General features: G+C 43.5%; 1 protein-coding gene across 8 annotated transcripts in view; it reads right to left on the reverse strand.

Moving 5' to 3' along the window:
• The window catches only part of PDZD2 (PDZ domain containing 2), a 190,427-nt gene that overhangs the window by 23,570 nt on the left and 149,524 nt on the right, over positions 1-17,333 (reverse strand). For 7 of the 8 annotated variants that reach the window (XM_027907049.1, XM_027907017.1, XM_027907041.1 and 4 more), the window contains 3 exons: positions 15,401-15,571; positions 2,536-2,647; positions 427-575 (listed from right to left, as the gene is read on the reverse strand). In XM_027907049.1, coding sequence (XP_027762850.1) covers positions 427-575; positions 2,536-2,647; positions 15,401-15,571 — 432 coding nt within the window. The remainder of the gene's footprint in view (positions 1-426; positions 576-2,535; positions 2,648-15,400; positions 15,572-17,333) is intronic. The other variant, XM_027907056.1, reaches the window with a different exon arrangement.

The following is a 17,333-nucleotide window of genomic DNA, read 5'->3' on the forward strand; positions in this document are numbered from 1 at the left end:
TTTTGTAATTATCAGTCACAATTTCAATTAAAAAGATTAAAGGTAACCTCATGATATACTCAAGTTCTTATCTGGGAAAGGGAAAAGGGAAAAAGGAACAGAAAATTAAAAAAGGAAGAGGAAGGGGAAGGAGAAGAAAAGAGGAGGAGAAGGGAGGTGAGCCTACATTATCAAATCATTAAAATAAAGAGAAACAGAATTTTTTTTTAAGTCAGCAGCCTTAGGACCTTGTGGCCACAGCAAGCAGTATCTGTTTCCATGATCCCCAAAGTAGTTCTCCATAGGTGCTCAGGCCTGGTTTCAGTTCCTGTGATGTACCTACATGGTTTTGTTTCATGACCCTCACTCCTGTCTATGAGCTCCAGACAGATGTCACAGGATCGAGCACAGTGAGGTGCTCACAGCCAGCCTCGCCTTTCCACCCACCTGTCTGGCTCCGGCTGACTCCAGCTGCTGGGGCAGAGAGTGCTTTCTTCCACCTCGGGAATATTTCACCGCTATTTCATAATTCGATTCACCATTCTCCACTGTCAGCTCATCGTCTTCTCCAACAGACTCCAAGCGGGATCCAGCACCTAGGATAAACCACAGAAACACATCCTGCAAACATCTCACAGCTGCTTTAACCTCTCACCACCAGGCAATAATCACCTCCTGCAAATCCCAGCTTAAATAGTGCCTTAAAACAATGCTATGCAATTTCCAACTGGGCAGTTAGAAACCAGTTTTGATCACACTCACCCAAGAACTTTTCCTGCTATCACAGGTTTTCTACAATCTTTCAGTGATGCTGAACTCCTCAGCACTGCCACTTGTGATAGTAAGGAAAAGAAGAACATAATTGAGCCGGTAGCTCAGGGACAGAAAAGAAATTCAGCTGTTCATACCCAATGGCATTAGCCAGTGCACTAAGCTCTCAAGCTTCATTTATTTAAAATTAAAAGACCTGACACTGTAGCAGTATTCATTTCTAGAGGTGTCATGTCACTTTGAGGGAATTTTTACTGGAATGGAAAACAGAAAAATGTGCCAAATAAATGCTATTTTCTTTCCTTCCAGTAACAATCCTAGTTGTCTTAAAGAGAAGAATGTAGAGTTCACAAAAGAAACAAAATTATTTGTCTTGAAGGACATCCTGTAATTAGCCAGAGTATCCCACTCCTCACACCAGGGCTCCTCCAATTCTCATTTTCTCTAAGGTCCCTGCAGGATTCCCAGTCACAGCAGTTCCTGCAGATTTATCCTTCTCATTTCCCCACCACACAGGGAAGGGCCATTAACTCCTATTTTACAGATGAAAACCCAAGAAAACCACCAAATTTGCAGAATCTGGATTTCACGACAAGATTTTAAGATTACTTTAAACCAATGTGAAGTTGGAGCTGACAAGGAAAGCAAAAGCTCTGATTTCCTTTCATCCTCACTGCCCTGTCTGTGCGCTGGGAACAGGGCTCACACGTCATAGGCTGAGGCAAAACACTGCAAATTTGCCCAGGAGAGCCCCAAATACATTTTCTGCTACCTACTCCTTGCCTGGAGGCTGCACAAGCATCACTGCTGTTGCCGGGGAGGGACGGAGCACAGAGCTGGGGCAGCCGCTTGTTTTCACTCGGCATGAAATCAATTCTGCTGATGCATCCACAGGCAGAATTCACACCCACTGCCCAGAGTGCAGTTTAAACCCGCTCCCTGCTTTGGGGTGTAAAATTACCTCTGCTTTTAAACTCGTCTTCCCCCAGCACACAGGCTGCTGCTGCTGCACACAGACATGATTAGCCATCTTTGCAGGACCCAGCACTCTGGCACTTCTTTCACTCCCAAATCCTCCTGGCACCTGCAACTAACCCTTTCCCATCACTTCTCCCTCTCTTCTTCTAGGAGAACAGTTAAATTTCTGTGTTTACTGCCCATCTCTCAATGCAGCTTCCCTTCCCATGCTGGCGGATGCTCCAGGCTCACCCACAGCCCAAGGGCATCAGCACCCAAGGGAACTGGGGCTGGATCCCCAGTGAGCCACCAACTTAGACCTGCAGGGACTCCTGGCAGAGGAGCTCCCTGGAGGACACTAAAAATAGAGGAGAAATAGGAAATTAAGGTGAACACAGGAGGCAAGGAGCCTCAGAAAGCATCAGGTATGAGAACCCGATCAACCTCTGCACACAGGTTACTGTTAAGACTTGGGACCAAAGCAATAGAAAATGTGGGGACTATTTGCCATAATGGGTATTTTGGTGATGGCATGCTGAAATGTGTCCCTCCACCTCAGTATCAGAGTACACTGTAACATACAGGAAACGCAAATGTTCAAAAAAAAAAAAAAAAAAAGGAGCTTCCAAAATTTTGCTTAATATTTCGGTCCCTACAATAGTTCAACTCAGGAAGCTGAATGCAATCATCTTACAGATGGGTTTTTCCTTCCAAAATAAACTAATATGATCTTCAAAGGAAAGAAATGCTATCTCACCTTTAGAGAACTAAAATGAATACACAACAGAAAAATTCTACTACTGCTATCTTTTATCAACCCAGCTTTACCTTGAGATCGACTTCTGTATTTCAGTATGCCACTTCCCAGAGTGGGACTCTGGTTGTTTCCTTTGGACGCTTCTGCACAGGTTGGATCTTGAGACTTCTCAGTTTCCATCACCTAAAAAAAAGAAAAAAAAAAACCTGTAAACTAGAGTAGTTGATGGAATTCCTCTCATTTTTACTAAGGGACAGAAAATTCCATTGCATATCATCTTTTGTTTCCAAAACACATCACTGTATTAAGCCAGTACACATTTCTATAAGCAATGCCTTTGGACACTGCTGTACATCTTGCCAAGGGGTAAGGCAAAGGTACAGCTCTGCATGGCCAGGCATCCTCTGCAGGGCAACACACTAATGCCCCCAGAATGCCTCCAGCACCCATGGCACCTCATTCAGGTGCTTCTGCATGCATTTTAACAAAATTCCAACATAGATTTTTATTGCAAGTTTCCAGAGACATCACATCTTTATAGAGAAAACCACTTTTAAAAGGTGTTATTTTATTGTTACTGTCTGCAGCTGAATGCCAGTGCAATGGATGAAAAGCTTATTTAACAGAAAGTTAAGAAGATTACAGAGCTAAGCACTTAAAAGCCTAGAAATGCATAATTTAAATTTACAAGAGGAATCACAACCCCGCCACTCTGAGTAAAGACACCAGGACAGGAGTCCTCTGTTTACCGTCTGTGTTTGCCCAGGTGCAGGTGATGAGGTCACATATCCCTGGCCTCCTGCTCCTATGTGGTCAGGGATGATCAGAGCTGCCCATGGGCAAAGGCTCTCCCCTGCCCATGCTTTTTGGAAGATGCTGATGAACTGCTTCCCCACTCTCTGCTTCCTTTACCAAGCTACAGCATCACATTTCACCGTAATCCTCAACAAATTCCTCCATGCACACAACCAATTCTTTCACACTCTCACTCCATTAACCATTACACATCCTCTATGTGATTATTCACAGAGTTCATGGCAAGGATGACAAAACTGCCAATACAAACTTTACTAGTAGCATTATACCTTTAACGTACTATTTAAATTGATGGAAGTTGGTTTCCAAAAAAATCCCACCCAAATGACCAAACACTTCACTGTAAAGATACTTTCTACTTCTACTGGTCAAGCTTAAAAATGTCAGTATTTCCCAGAACCTGCCGCCCATTCCCCAGTCCTTATCCCCAAGGCAAGAAACCCAAAATTTATCTTTTGAACGGAGTCTAGATACCACGATTTCAGTTCAAAGGGTAGAAAACATAAAACTGGCAGAAAACAGGAAGCTGGAAAACTGCTTTTTATTTCCCCCCCTTCAACATGAACACCTAGACATAGTTTACACATAGTTTGGACATTCTAGCTGGTTCCTGTTGATTTTTCAAGGCATTGCAGCAATTACTTCAGAGTCCACTTCTAGCATCAAATGCTTTGCAGCTCACAGCTGCAAGTACAATCAGATCCATCTGATTCATTCATCAGTCTGAAAAAACCCAGCACTTATTATGTGGTCATCCTAATGAGGGACTCATTCCAGAAAAGATGTAAAACATCAGACTCAAAACCCCACCCACTAGCGATTAGGCCACAGCCAAAGTATCACAAACTCTTCCTTACAGCAGACACCTGGGATGCCCATAAGACAGCAGAAGCATCTGAAAATGAGGTGGGACCCCACGGATCTCACAAAGTTACAATGAAATTTACCATACTAGTAAAAACTTCATTATGAAATGAGAATGCCCTCATTGTAGGAATGTAGAAATCTTTTGCACAAAAAAAGAAAATCATGTAGCTGGAGCTTTAACAGGTGTACAATACAATCAGTGCAGAGGGGCAATGCTAACTCTGTGGTGGAGAAATATATGAAGCACAGGGATGCCTCACCAAAGCAGACAGTTTTGCCAGTACGCTGTTCAATTATCCTAACAGACACAGAAGGGTCCAACCTGATTTTTCTGGAGCTGAGCATAACCTAGCTCAAGTCTGGAGCTATGGAGCTGTTTGGTTTCTGTCATATGCATGAACACGGACAGTTACATCTGGTAAGACTACCCAACTCCTAGCCCAAAGATGGACTACTTCCTACAGCTCAGAGGATGGCAGAAAAAAAAATGACTTAAATTACTTAGTTTGTAGAGTGTACAAAGAGATGGTGAAATAATCTCTGCTGGGGCCAATTTCCACCCTTAGTCCAGGCTCAAGGGTGATCTGTTTGGTACATCTTGTGTTTCATGGACTTTGAGTTTGGTTTGTTGCTTATATGATGGGTTTTTTGCTTACATTTATTTTGACCGTGCCACAGAAGCAAAGTACAGATGCATTCTGCACCTACACAGATTTCCATCTGGTGGGATGGGAGGAAAAACAGGAAACAATTGGCACTTGCATTACAACTGTGCACTGCCTGCTCCTTCCCCTCATCACTGCACAATCCTGGAGCCTGTGAGCCTACAGAAATAAAACCCCCAAACCCCACATATGATCCCCAGAAGGGCATGTGTGTGTAAACATGGATGCTAGGCAAAGCCTCAAGGCATTCTCAGTAGCTTCCTGAAATTATATTTTATCTAACTTGGCTTGAGACTACAATAAGAAGTAAAAAAAAATTAAATTACCTACATCTGTGTTTCTTTCTTGTTTTAGCAAAAGTATTTTTCTGACATTAATTATAAACATGCAGGGAAAGACGGTCTAGCATTTGCAGTGAAGTAGACATTCTTTTTAAGTCGTTGAGCTTGCCTAGTAAACCACCAGGAGTTCTACCCTGTTCAGAAAACACTTAGAAATCCGATCTACAAAGCTTGCAAGAACTCCCCAAAGGCATGTGTCTGTAGTATTTGGCTCTCCTATAACTTAGACAAGAAGAAAGCTCCACCTTATCCTTCTGGCCATGAATGTATCCTTTTACTGTCTCGAGGCGGCTGCCCAGGTTTAACCATGCCGTTTTAATTTTCCTCACTTTCAAGGAAATGAAGCTTATTATTCCAGTTCTGTAGGTCTCGTATTAAACTAAACCAATAAATCCTACCCAATGCCGTCCCGGTGTTAAGGACAAGGGGAGCTTTAACATGCACAGTAGTTTGAAGGGAGATCTAAAAATAGAGCCCATTTTGCCAGTTCATTAAGTAGCTCCAGGATCAAGTGACAGTGACATCTCAATTGATTTCAAAGGAAACGGCGCTATCAGGGACACACGGTCCTGGCACTGCACCAGGACGAACAACTGCCCTCGGAGTCCTCGCCCGGGCAAAGCTCCAGCGTGACCAGGTTCTTAATGAGGCGAGATGAGGAGCAGGATTATGACAGTCTGCATTGTTTAACCGCAAACAGCTTGGCAATTGCTGCCAATCCACAAAAATGAGACGGCACACAGGGGATGGTACAATTTAATAAGCAAACTGCTTTACTGCTGCCCTTGCAGAGCTCCTCAGCTGCTGCCTTTCCCATCTGCAAGCCCACCTGACTCCCCACGGCACAGCCTGGCTTGCTCTGCAGAGTGCTAGCACCACACAGACAGTTTAACCTGGTAGTCTGGGAGTGAAACAGCAAGGATCAGACTGAGAAGTCTGGAGCATGCCAAATTCAATTCTACCTGCACTGGCACAGCAAGTCCACTAGCAAGACCAGTGACCTTCCTCAGAGCAGCAAGGTGAAAGAGGAATGGCTGTGCCCCTGCACAAGCTCTGTGGGGACAGAGCTCATCTTTGGCCCTGACACAGCTAACACAGTTTTTCCTTAAGCAAACTACTCCAAACATTTAAACATGAAACATCCCAGCGCTGCTGTCTGTGGGGCAACCATCAGGATGGACCCAACGGGTCTACATGAGGAGCCAGCACAGACCCTCCAGAGAAACACACTTAAACACCCAATGCAAACTTGGCTTCACCTGCTCCCTGCACAAAGTCTTTCTTCCTAGCCTCTCAAGACTGGCTGATGACTTAAAGCCCTTAACCTTTCCAAAAGTTTGTGAGATTTTCTTCCAAGATCTGTTATAATTCTAACTGTTCCAGTTATTTGTGCAATTATTTATTGCTTTATGGGGCACAGTATGCTTTAAGCCTTAAATGTATCTCCTAGGCAGGGAACTCCACATGCCCCTTTGCCTTGCATAGAAAGAAAAATACCTTCACTATTAAATTAGCTCTTTTTCAATTTAATTGAATCCATCTCCCAAATAAATTACAAACTGCAGCACTATAATTTACGAGAATTAACATTGCAAGTGATGCAGAGGACACGGATTTTCTAATCTTGGATGGCACTGAGTTTTTCATGCCTTACTGTTCTGCTTTAGGACACGCACAAAGCTGCCCTGACCCTGGAGGAAGACGGATGAGCTGGGACACACTGCATCAGGGGCTGCAGTACCCAGGGGCATTTTTCCAAAACACAGCACCTCCCAATGTCCAGGGAGCTCCATCAACTCAGCCATAGGGCTCATGAGAAGTCCAATTTAATCTCGGATTTAGTAATTTTTGGTGCAAGCTAGAGGACTCCCCTCTTTCAAGCTAGAGGACTCCCCTCTTTCAAAGGGCACTGCATCACTGTTCCCCACTGTCACGAGGGGAGAAAACCCCTCAGATGCAGAGAACCACATGGAGCCATGGATGGAGGAAAAGATAAGGAACATCACCTTCATGTCAGCAATAATTCAGTGCCTTATCTGGCATCTGAGAAAAATCCTGTGCCCTAGTTTCTCCCCCCACACCAAAGCTGACAGGACAGAGAGCAGTTCTGCATGTTGCCCAGGACAAGGTCCACCAGTGAGGCTCCAGGAGGGCTCAGGTTTGGGCTCTATTCAGCACTGCTGGTGAAACAAAGCACCATCTGCCTTCCCCAGCAGCTCCCCTGGGAATTACACGTGCTGGGAATTACACGTGGTGGTATCACCAGGTGCAGCCTGTACTTCCTCCTGCCTGGCTAAAGGGGATGGCAACCCAAGGCTTACATTACTTAATTTTAAAGAAAGTGTTGGAAAACTCTTGGTCCATGTGCAGCAGGAGGTCAGGAAATCTGATAAACAGTCAAGAACTGGAGCTGCCCTAAGTTCTGAATAGGTGGAAATGCCAAATAAACAAAACAAAAGCCTTTAAAGCGGTCTCTAAGAATGTCTAGTCTGTCACTTTACCAAATGCCTGCATTCAAAAGCCACCCTAAGCCTTCAGTGTAAAGTAGCAGTTGCTAGAAAGGGCATTACCATTCGCTTCAGGAAGCATAAACCCCCAACAGTTTTTTTTACGGTTCTCTACAAAGTCCACAGAGCAGCCCCTGCATATGAAACATAACCTGGCATTCACCAGAACAAAGCCAGCAGCGATACCTGCCCACGCAGCCTCAGCAAACAGACTGGAAACTATGGCAGAGCTAAGCTACTCCCACCTTCCAGAACATTCTATTTATTTGGCACAAGACACTCCAACACTCCAAAACCTCCTTAAACGTGTCTGATACCAAGAGCCTCGGTGTGTTGACCATAGTCCACAGGATACTCGCAGGTTCTCGGTGTAGCAGGATCCCAGCTATGCTAGCTCCAGTGACTCACTGGTCAGGGCTCCAGTTAAGCAAAGCAGATTTCACTTTCAGGTTTCCAAACAGTCGCTAAAATTATTAAAAATGCTTTGAAGAGAAAAAAATTTAAAAACATCGTTTTAAATAGGAAGAAATGCAGGAAATGGCTAACGCAGCTAACTTCTCCAAGAAACACATAGCACAGACAGCATATGCCTTGGAAACAGTAAGATGCTCCCAGCTAAACAGTTCCCAATCCTTTTTGGACCAGATTACTCTTCTTCTGCAATATATTATGATTTCCACTAGAAACAGCTTCTAAACTAAAGGAAATCAAATGCACACAAACAGATCCCTGCTGTTCTCTTTTTATGCTTTATCCTTTTTTCCCCTCAAACATCAAAAAGTAGGACACATTTCCATGCAATTTAGTCACTGCCCACGAGATGTCTCCATGTGCTGCAGAGAGGTCCTGGTAAACAGTGAAAACCTAAAGGATTCCTTGATTCTATGACACCTATGGAACTCAAGTCGTGTGAAAGCTTGTTCAGCTCCTCTGTTACTTTCTTTAATAAGCACTCAGTTCGTGGTTTAGCACAAATCTGGACCCTTTGCATCACAACAAACAATAAATTGCTTCTCTTTTTTTTATTATTTTTAATTAAATGACAACCTTTCTACTCACAGTGAGGGATGAAGCAAGCAATAATCAGTCCTCCAAATAAGCAACCCTCCTGAGAATAGAGAAAGACCTTCCTAACAACAACATCAACCCACAGCTGCAGAGTGTGTTCCCACGACACAGCTCATAGGAATTTGCATTTCAGCTCCAAATCCACATTTTATACCACCCGAAGTACACATAAGGATATAGAATATGCAACCATTAAGTGTCTTTTATACCTGTATCAAGAATCTGGAGCCTCATGCATTATATAGGCTGCATGTATTCAAGCACAGCACATCTCAAAGGAGTTTTACCCAAGCCCAGCCAAGACTGGACCATGTACCCGATCAAGAATTTGCAGATGTGAGGATGCGACATTCACACTAAGTCTCAAATCCTAGAGCCTTTATCATCCTTCTGTTAATGTATGTGAACTGCATGGCTGTGACAGCATCTCTCTTGTTCCAGTGCCATGAGGGTGTTATTTTTAGCTTGTTAAAGGCAGTTCATCTCCTTCAAAACTGGGCAGTTATCCAAACAGCCAAAGGAGAGACAGGCTGTACTGTATCTGTTGCTTTATGGGAAAAACCCTCATTCACAAAAACAAAGACCATGCAGAACCTGAACTGCAGATAAACTTGTGTTTCTATTGCTCTGCTGACTCGGCTTTCAACCATATCACACAGGAAGAGCAAAAATTATAACTCTGGGCATTGTCTACACTGATATTTATGGACAAGTTAAAAAGGTTATCTTCCACTAGCCCAAGCAACAAGAGATATTTCACATTTTGTAGACTGCATCACATCTACAGAGAAACCTGCAGAGTATTAGCCCCTGGGGGACAGAGTTTTAAGATGGAGGCAGTAGAAAGTGGCCCTAAAAGGCTGGGAACCAGGTGCAGCGAAGGATGCAAGTGCTCTGAGGACCTCCCTCCTCACATGAAGAACACACTCACGTTAATGTCTCCTTGACAGGCGAATTTCAGAATGTGTGAAAAACAGTAATTCAGTGACACTGTGCCCCTGGGGGCCTTTCAGCACTCATCCTCCTGCCCAAACTCAAGCAATGTGTGCCAACACCATCCCCCAGCCCTGACCAGTGTCACACCACCACCATCAGCCCATCACTGAACAACTCCTCCTCAACAAGACAATTGCAATTGCTTATTTTAATACGATAGGGCTTCTGGAAACAACACACACCCTGTGAACCAGATTTGGTCCCCAAATATTTTGTCATTTTGCCTTGCCCAAATTTCTAACTACACTTACCCTGAAAACTCCCATCTGGAGTCACTGTAGAACCCAGCATGTCTGTGCAGCTACAGTTGTGAGTGAAGGGCAACAGCCTGAGCCATGTCGAGGTGCAGCTGGACACTGCCCCTTCCAAGGCTGACATGGCACACGGTAGGACCTGGAAACATCACCAGCCCTCACCACTGAAGAGGAAGGGGGTTACTGAACCCTTCCCCAGGATGAGGGCTGGCCACAACCTAGCCCAACACCAGGTTCTTCAATTTCTCTCCCTCTCACCTTCCCCAAGTAAAGCACTTCATTGCAAAGACAAATTTCTTTCCTGAAAGAGCAAAAGCCCTTTCTTGCTTTTTTCCCAGCCGTGCAGTGCTTTTTGAGGAGTGAGCTGTGTTTCTGCAAGCTCTGTTGAGACTGCAGTGCCCTAACGGGAACAAACACTCCAGTCCTCCAAGTAACGAGGGCCCCTCCCCACACTCTGCACACATTTAATTGTTGAGTTATGCTTCCTGTTCCTTCTCAGTGCTAATGCTTTCTCTGAAATTCTCTCCTAGTGTTTCCAGAAGAACTTTTGACCCCAAGACTGTTTTTAAACTTATGGCATTGTTATCCTTGTCTTTATTATGCTTGCATGGCTACAGGTAATTATGTATGGATTCCCTGGTAAGGCTCACAGCAGAAAATAGTCAGTTCTACAGCTCAGAAAAAAAAACTATAAATGGAGAGGGAGGGGACTTAACAAATGCATTTCTTCCTATTAAACAAACAGGTTTATTTATATGCTTTCAGCTACATGTCTAGTAAAAAAACAAAACAAAAAAAAAACACAAAAAAAAGGCAGGTTTTGGCAGGGATCAGGTAACCCAGATCATACTAGAAACCTCAACAGGAGACATCTTCTTTCTGTTACTGGTAGGAGGATGACAACCTTGCTGTGTCACGGCCATCTCCGCATGCAACGTGCTCACAGCTGATGTGAAGGGAACACATCACACACTTCAGGTTAACTCAAAATGATTAAACATCAGTAAAAGGCCTGACACACCACAGCAGAGGATCACGCAGCTGGGGATGCTGCCAGAGGCTGTGTCCCCAGGGCTGCTCCCCAGCATGGGCATGGGGAAGCAAACTGTGTCCCTTACCAGCTCCTCCTCAACAGGTAGGGATAATAATGACCTCTTTTCCCAAAGAGGAAATTTCTCTTTTGTACAATTCTATTCTGCATGGAATAGACTCTCTCCAGGGGAGAGCACATGATTTCAGTACAGATGAACAGTCCCCAGCCTTCCATCCCTGCCTCCAGCAAACACGGATCCAAACCTCCCAAGGCAGACGCCCTCTTCTCATATTTCAGCTTATATCCTCAGCTTTTAGGGATTTCAAGCCATTAATGTGAAGCTGGTCACTGAAGCTGGACATTCAAAAAATACTCAGACCATCATATATTGAACTACACAGCACTGCCAGAGAGACAAATAACTTTTGGAGCAACTAAGAACAACACATGCTTCCGTTCGGGGACCAAAAATGCTCCAAATTCACCAGACACTTTGCAAATTCTTAGCAGATGAGCTTTCTCTTTAGAGTTCATTTCCCAGGTTGCTCCATCAGCCAGCAATAAAGTGACAGATTCAATTTCAAGAACAGAAATACTAGTAAAAGTGAATTAGAATTAAAAATAAATCATCCAAGGCAAATACTATCATATTATCCTATTTCACTTGGACATACACAATGATATTTTAAAACAGCAATGTCAACTGCACACAGCAAAATGTGAACTGGGGTGGAGGAGTTTAAAATCCCCCAAGTGCCTCAGGACCATTTAGGACAATGTGATTCTCTGGCCCAGTATTTTGTGTCTGAAGTTAAGGAATATTTTGGCCAAACTAGCTCTGAAAGAAATGCACTTAAAGGATATTAATGTAATCCTTTTTCTACCTGGCAGCACAAGTTTTATTAAAGTTAGAACTTTAAGGGTCATTTCATGTTAAACAGGGCTTTCCATAAGGAGACTGTAAAAACAGAGTTCCAATTAAATTGTATTATGAAATTTTTATTAATGAAACTTAACAAGTTGACTTTCAAGTAAGACTGAAAGTGATATTTCTCCTAAATTACACAGTTTTCAAGTGTCACTAGACTCTTCTGCTGTGTTCTGGGGAAGCTGACTAGCTCAGACACCATTTCCCTTCTGAAAAGACTGTAGCAGAACTTCAAGAGTTTTAAAAAACTTGCTCAGAGGGAAAATTTCAACCTCTAGCCACTAGAAAAGATAATTCTAATATTTTTTATTGTTGTTTAATAGAATTGTAGAGTAAGCCAGGTTGGAGGGGCCCTTTGGGGTGTCCCTGGTCCAGGCTCCATCTCAACTCAGATTAAACTTAGATCAGATTCCTCAGAGCCTGGTCCAGCTGAGTTTTAAATAACTGCAAGGATGAAGATTTGAATACACACCTTCATTCCAAGTGATTGGTTTTTTTTTCTGTCTGGTTCAGCCTTTAAGCGATCAGGTGCTAAACCGCTAGCAGCAAGACTATATAGTCCATCAGGTCTATAAATTATGGTTTTGAACACTCAGCAGTGAACTATATTCACAGAGAAGTTAATGAAAGAACACCCTGGACAACCCTAAGAGCTCCTGCAAGTTTTGAAGTATCTTCTTTATTTGCCTAAGAATATATACTGTTCTGATCAGAAAAGGGACAGTGAAGCCTCAGCTGACAATAAATCACTCTGAATTACTCATTGTTACATAACCACCCAGCACCTGACAGCATCCCTCTGGAGTCCTTACAAAGACCCACAGAGTAAACAAGAAAATCCATTAATCTCTTGTCAGAGGTGAGAAAGATAACTCCTGGCCAGAGCTGGGTGGAGAATCGGCTTCAAATCTAAGACATCTGACTCTTAAACTCAGACTACAGTCTCAGTTACCTGGCCCAGTCCTTGCATACCACCCACCCTGGAAGTCTAATACAATTACATTTGCACTGATCAAAAATAGTCCAGCTTAACTCCTGCTTTGATCATCAGTCACTCTGTCATCCTTTATCTACAGTACAAATATAATGGAAATATATGTGAGAGAAAGAGAAGACATGTGAATATCACCAAGAACGTGGGAGCAGCAAAGAACAGCGATTTCCAAAGCAATTTTGCAATAATCTATGTGACTATACATATATTTTAAAATATAAGATCACATGATGCTTTGAGTTCATACCGGCCTTCAAATCAGCTTCTAAGCTTTGCTATGAGAAATCCCCCCCAAGCCTGCCAGGTGGAAAAAAGCCCCGTGAATTTTATCTTTTCCATACATTCACCTTCCTCTGTCCTGCCTGGTGGCACGCAGGATTTGCACAGCCCAGCTCAGCTCAGGCTGTGATCTGATGAGGAGGGATCAGGATGAGGGAAGAGCTGAGAGCTCTACACTGTACAGAGGGTCCAGCCCAGGCTGCAGAGAGCCCTATCTGCACTCTGAAGCTGACAGCAATTACAAGGGGAAGGCAAAGACACCCTGTGTTTCGCATCAGAGAAGTAATTATTTCATCTGCAGATCAAGGAAAAACAGAAGAGGTCCTGAGAGTCACCAATAACTTATTACATCCCTCTAAATTACACCCTTTCATTAAAAAGAAAAAAATTAATAATAGAAACAGAGAAAAGAAAAAAATCTTGCTGCTACTCTCCCAATTTGTTTCTTGAACCCAGATTTCTGTGATTTCCCCTCCATATCCCAGTGGTTTATTACAAAAGCACATAGCTATTGCCATCAGGTGTGAGAGTGCCAGATATACAGGCAAATTCAACTGGCTCTGAATTAGGCTACCACCACAGCCAGCTGCAGTGGCACTGGGATGGATATCGGGGGAGGCTCCAAATTGAGGTCGGTTTTGAAGGGCTCTGGGAGGCTCATGTAGCTGTGTCTTCATGGTCATGTGCACCCCAGCTACCTTGAGCTTCCCTGAGCATTACATTAACCTGGAAAGGAAACATCAAAAAAAGCCATCACTGTCAACCAGGCAGAGCCTTGCTGGACAGAGAGGGGCAAATCAAGTGACAAATAGTTCCTAGCATGTGCTGAAACAGTCGCTGGAATGCCAGGGAGCTGCATCCTGAAGCCACATATAATTAGGTTTTGACAAAACTGATTTTTATTTTGAAGTGCTGCTGAGCCACAGCCTTATGAAAAAATTACCAGAATTTGAAACACGGCTTGTAGAAGAATTTAAAGTATTTTGATAGTCAAAAGAATGCTTAGGTGCCCACTCAAGTTAGCACACAAACACTACACCATCATCACTGCTAAGCATCCCCAGTTTGTTTTTCCCCTCCTCCCCCAAAAAGGTACCCTGGTACATAAACGATAAGACAGTGCAGAAATAACAAAACTTGTCAGAGTAAAGAGATGTGTGAGAGCGAGAACTGTTATAAACATTGACTCAAAGTATGTCAGAGATGACAGGCAGGTAGGAAGTGAACACCAGCATCAGATAGACTACAGTGCAAGACTCGTCCTGGGGAGCAGCCTTTTGCTCAGAAACAGGCAAGTATAAGAATATAAAATCAAAACAAATCACCAAATCAGTATCATATCTGAGCCATCCAAAGGTTTAGGATATTTATTACACTGCTACAGAAGAGAGAAGAGGAAAAAAAAAAACAACAAACAAACAAGAAGAGAAAATTATAAATAGATACAAGCTTCAAGTGAATCCACCTGCTTTCCTTTGCTGGAAAACCAGTCTGCAAGCTCTTTAGATTAGAAACATCATTTTATTCTTCGTCTGTACAACACAAGAGAGGCTCAGAAGACCGATGAAGTTTGAGAGAGCTGTTACATTACAAATAAATAACAATAACCCACTTAATCTCTTCTTAATACAGCCCTGAAGGGAATGTAAGTGAGATTATCAACTGGCAGCATTTATTCAGCAGAACTTCAGTTACGGTTCACAGCCAGGACTTCCTATCCCTCTCCTGAAAACTGTCTGTTGGCTTCAACAAAGCAAATACAAACTTGAAGAGCTGGATCATAAACTGTTAAAGAGATTTAGTTATAAAAGAAGGGGAAAGAAGAGCGAGTAAGTGCGTAAGCACTGCGAGAGACTTTGCATCAGATCCAACAAAAGCAGTGGAAGTGGGTGGAAAACAATCCAAGGGCAGAGAGAAAAACAAAACTGTGATTGCAACATAGCCTGGAGGACACTGGAGCTCCTGCTCCCTGTGCTGCTGTCTTGTTGCAGAGCAGTGGCAGAGATGGCAGGTGCTGTGGTAGCTGCCATCCCCACTGTAGCTTCTCACCCACATCCCATGCAAAGAAGGACTGGGTGGCACGGCCCCATCCCCAGGGCCTGCTCCGTGTCAGGCTGTAGAAGACCGTGACAGACGCAAGCAGCCATCAGGGGAGAGAGTGAAAACTTCACACCAAAACCACACTTACAGCGACCGGTTTTTCAGGAGACATATTCACTCCTTTCACATCTTCTTCTTCTTCTGGTTCCTCGTTTTCCTTATTGTCAGTGCAAGAGACAGAGTCTTGGACTGAGCAAGTGCTAAGTAAGTCTGGCAAGCTGGTAGATGGATACTTCAGAAAATCCCCTTCAGAAGGTTCCTACCCGAGAGACAACAAAATATGTTATGTCATGTGCAGAAAAACACCAGTGTCACAGTAAAACTGCTCCATTTTGCGTGCCCAGTGTGAGCTCCCTGGTAATCCTCCCCTTGTTACACACTTCCATGTGCTCAAACTTTAAAGGCCCAGTTATAAAAAGAAGTCCTGATTTTAAAGTGCATATATAATAAACATGGGACAGTACCTGTTTAAAAAATTTAGATGTCATAAAGGAGAATTTAAAATAAATGCTTCTCCAGCAGCCTGCTCCTCCTCACTTTGGGTTTATTAAACATTACTGTGAGGAGACTGAGAGTTTACAGACCTCATTACTCATTTCATTGCCTCTCAAATCACACCCTGTGCTCCCGCTCCCTCCCTGTAGATGTTCCCTTCACACATTTATTTACCTACACACATAAGAATAATACACTGAAACACTACTCAGGAGAACAAAATGAAAACTGAACCACCAATCCTCTATCAACTCAGTCCTGATGCTCCAGGATCTGTTTCCAGTCTTTGGCATCATTTCCGGCAGGCAAACACACGCATCAGCTGAAAGCAGTGGCCAGACAGACTCTCATTTTATTGCTTTCGGAACAAACTGTATGTTCCTGAGCACTCACCAGGCCAAAAGGTAAGGCTGCATTCCTAAACGAACAAATAAGGCCTCAAAGGAGCTGCTAGGGAACACTTCACCTATTTACACCTTTTCTGAGGCTGTGCCTGAGAACATGGCACAGGGTGGATTCCCCACTGCTTGCCTTTCCAAGTCCTTCTTCCAAGGACATGAAAACTGCCCAAGAGCACAGAGTACAGGACAAACAGATTCACAGCCTGACCAGGAACATGAAGTTTTATGCCATGAGCTTATTCATGATGAGGTCATCACGTGAAGAAGCTTTTAAGCTTCAGGAGAAATATATGCACTCTACTGCCTTGTGTTTTGGCAGAGTCCAATTATCTAAAGGAAACAAAAAATGTAGCTACTTCATGTCAAAGTGTGTTGTTTCCAGAATAAACACTGGTAGGGTTAATACCAAGCTGTGACCCTACAGAAGATCTTCAATGCACTTCACCAAAATATTAGGAAGTTACAGGCTCTTCACTTTCAATATGGTAGAATAGAGCCTCTTCTTGAAAAATAGGAGCATAAAGCATCCCAGGAAGCCATAAGAGCATCCAGATACTAAAGCCACAGAAACGTGCATTAGGATGGCTGAGGAAACTCAAAGGTGAAGCTAAGAAAAAATTTTAAAATACTGACACAGTGGCTTGCTGACACTCTGGAAATGCAGGTAAAGGAGTGGTCCGTTTGGACCAAGATGATCCCCTCAAAGGCCCTGATGAATCCACCTGGCAGGTAGGTCAATATTTGAGACCCCTGGGTGCTTTTGAGAGCCCACTGGCCACCCACCAAACACCTGCAGCAGCCCAAATTGGGGGGCAGCGGGATGTGATCCACAGAGAAGAGCAAACAAGGCTTGGCAGGATTTTCTTAAACAAAGGACAACATACTACTTAATATCCCCTAAACCTCTTCTGTGATCAAAGCAGAACGAAGTGCCCAACTGATAAATGAGTTCCACTCTCATTTCCCTGAAATTTCATGCTCCTTTATCTGTAAGAGCTCCACTCCACGCTATTAACAAGGACAAAATAAGGAACTCGAGCCAAGAGATCATCATCAAGAGACCTCAGGCACACAGGCAGGACAGAGATGAGAGGTACAGAGGCTATGCAGGCAGGAAGCAGAAGA

Source organism: Empidonax traillii, unplaced genomic scaffold, assembly GCF_003031625.1.
Source record: "Empidonax traillii isolate 1590-97213 ecotype Southwest subspecies unplaced genomic scaffold, ASM303162v1 scaffold26:size2357266, whole genome shotgun sequence".
NCBI lineage: Eukaryota > Metazoa > Chordata > Aves > Passeriformes > Tyrannidae > Empidonax > Empidonax traillii.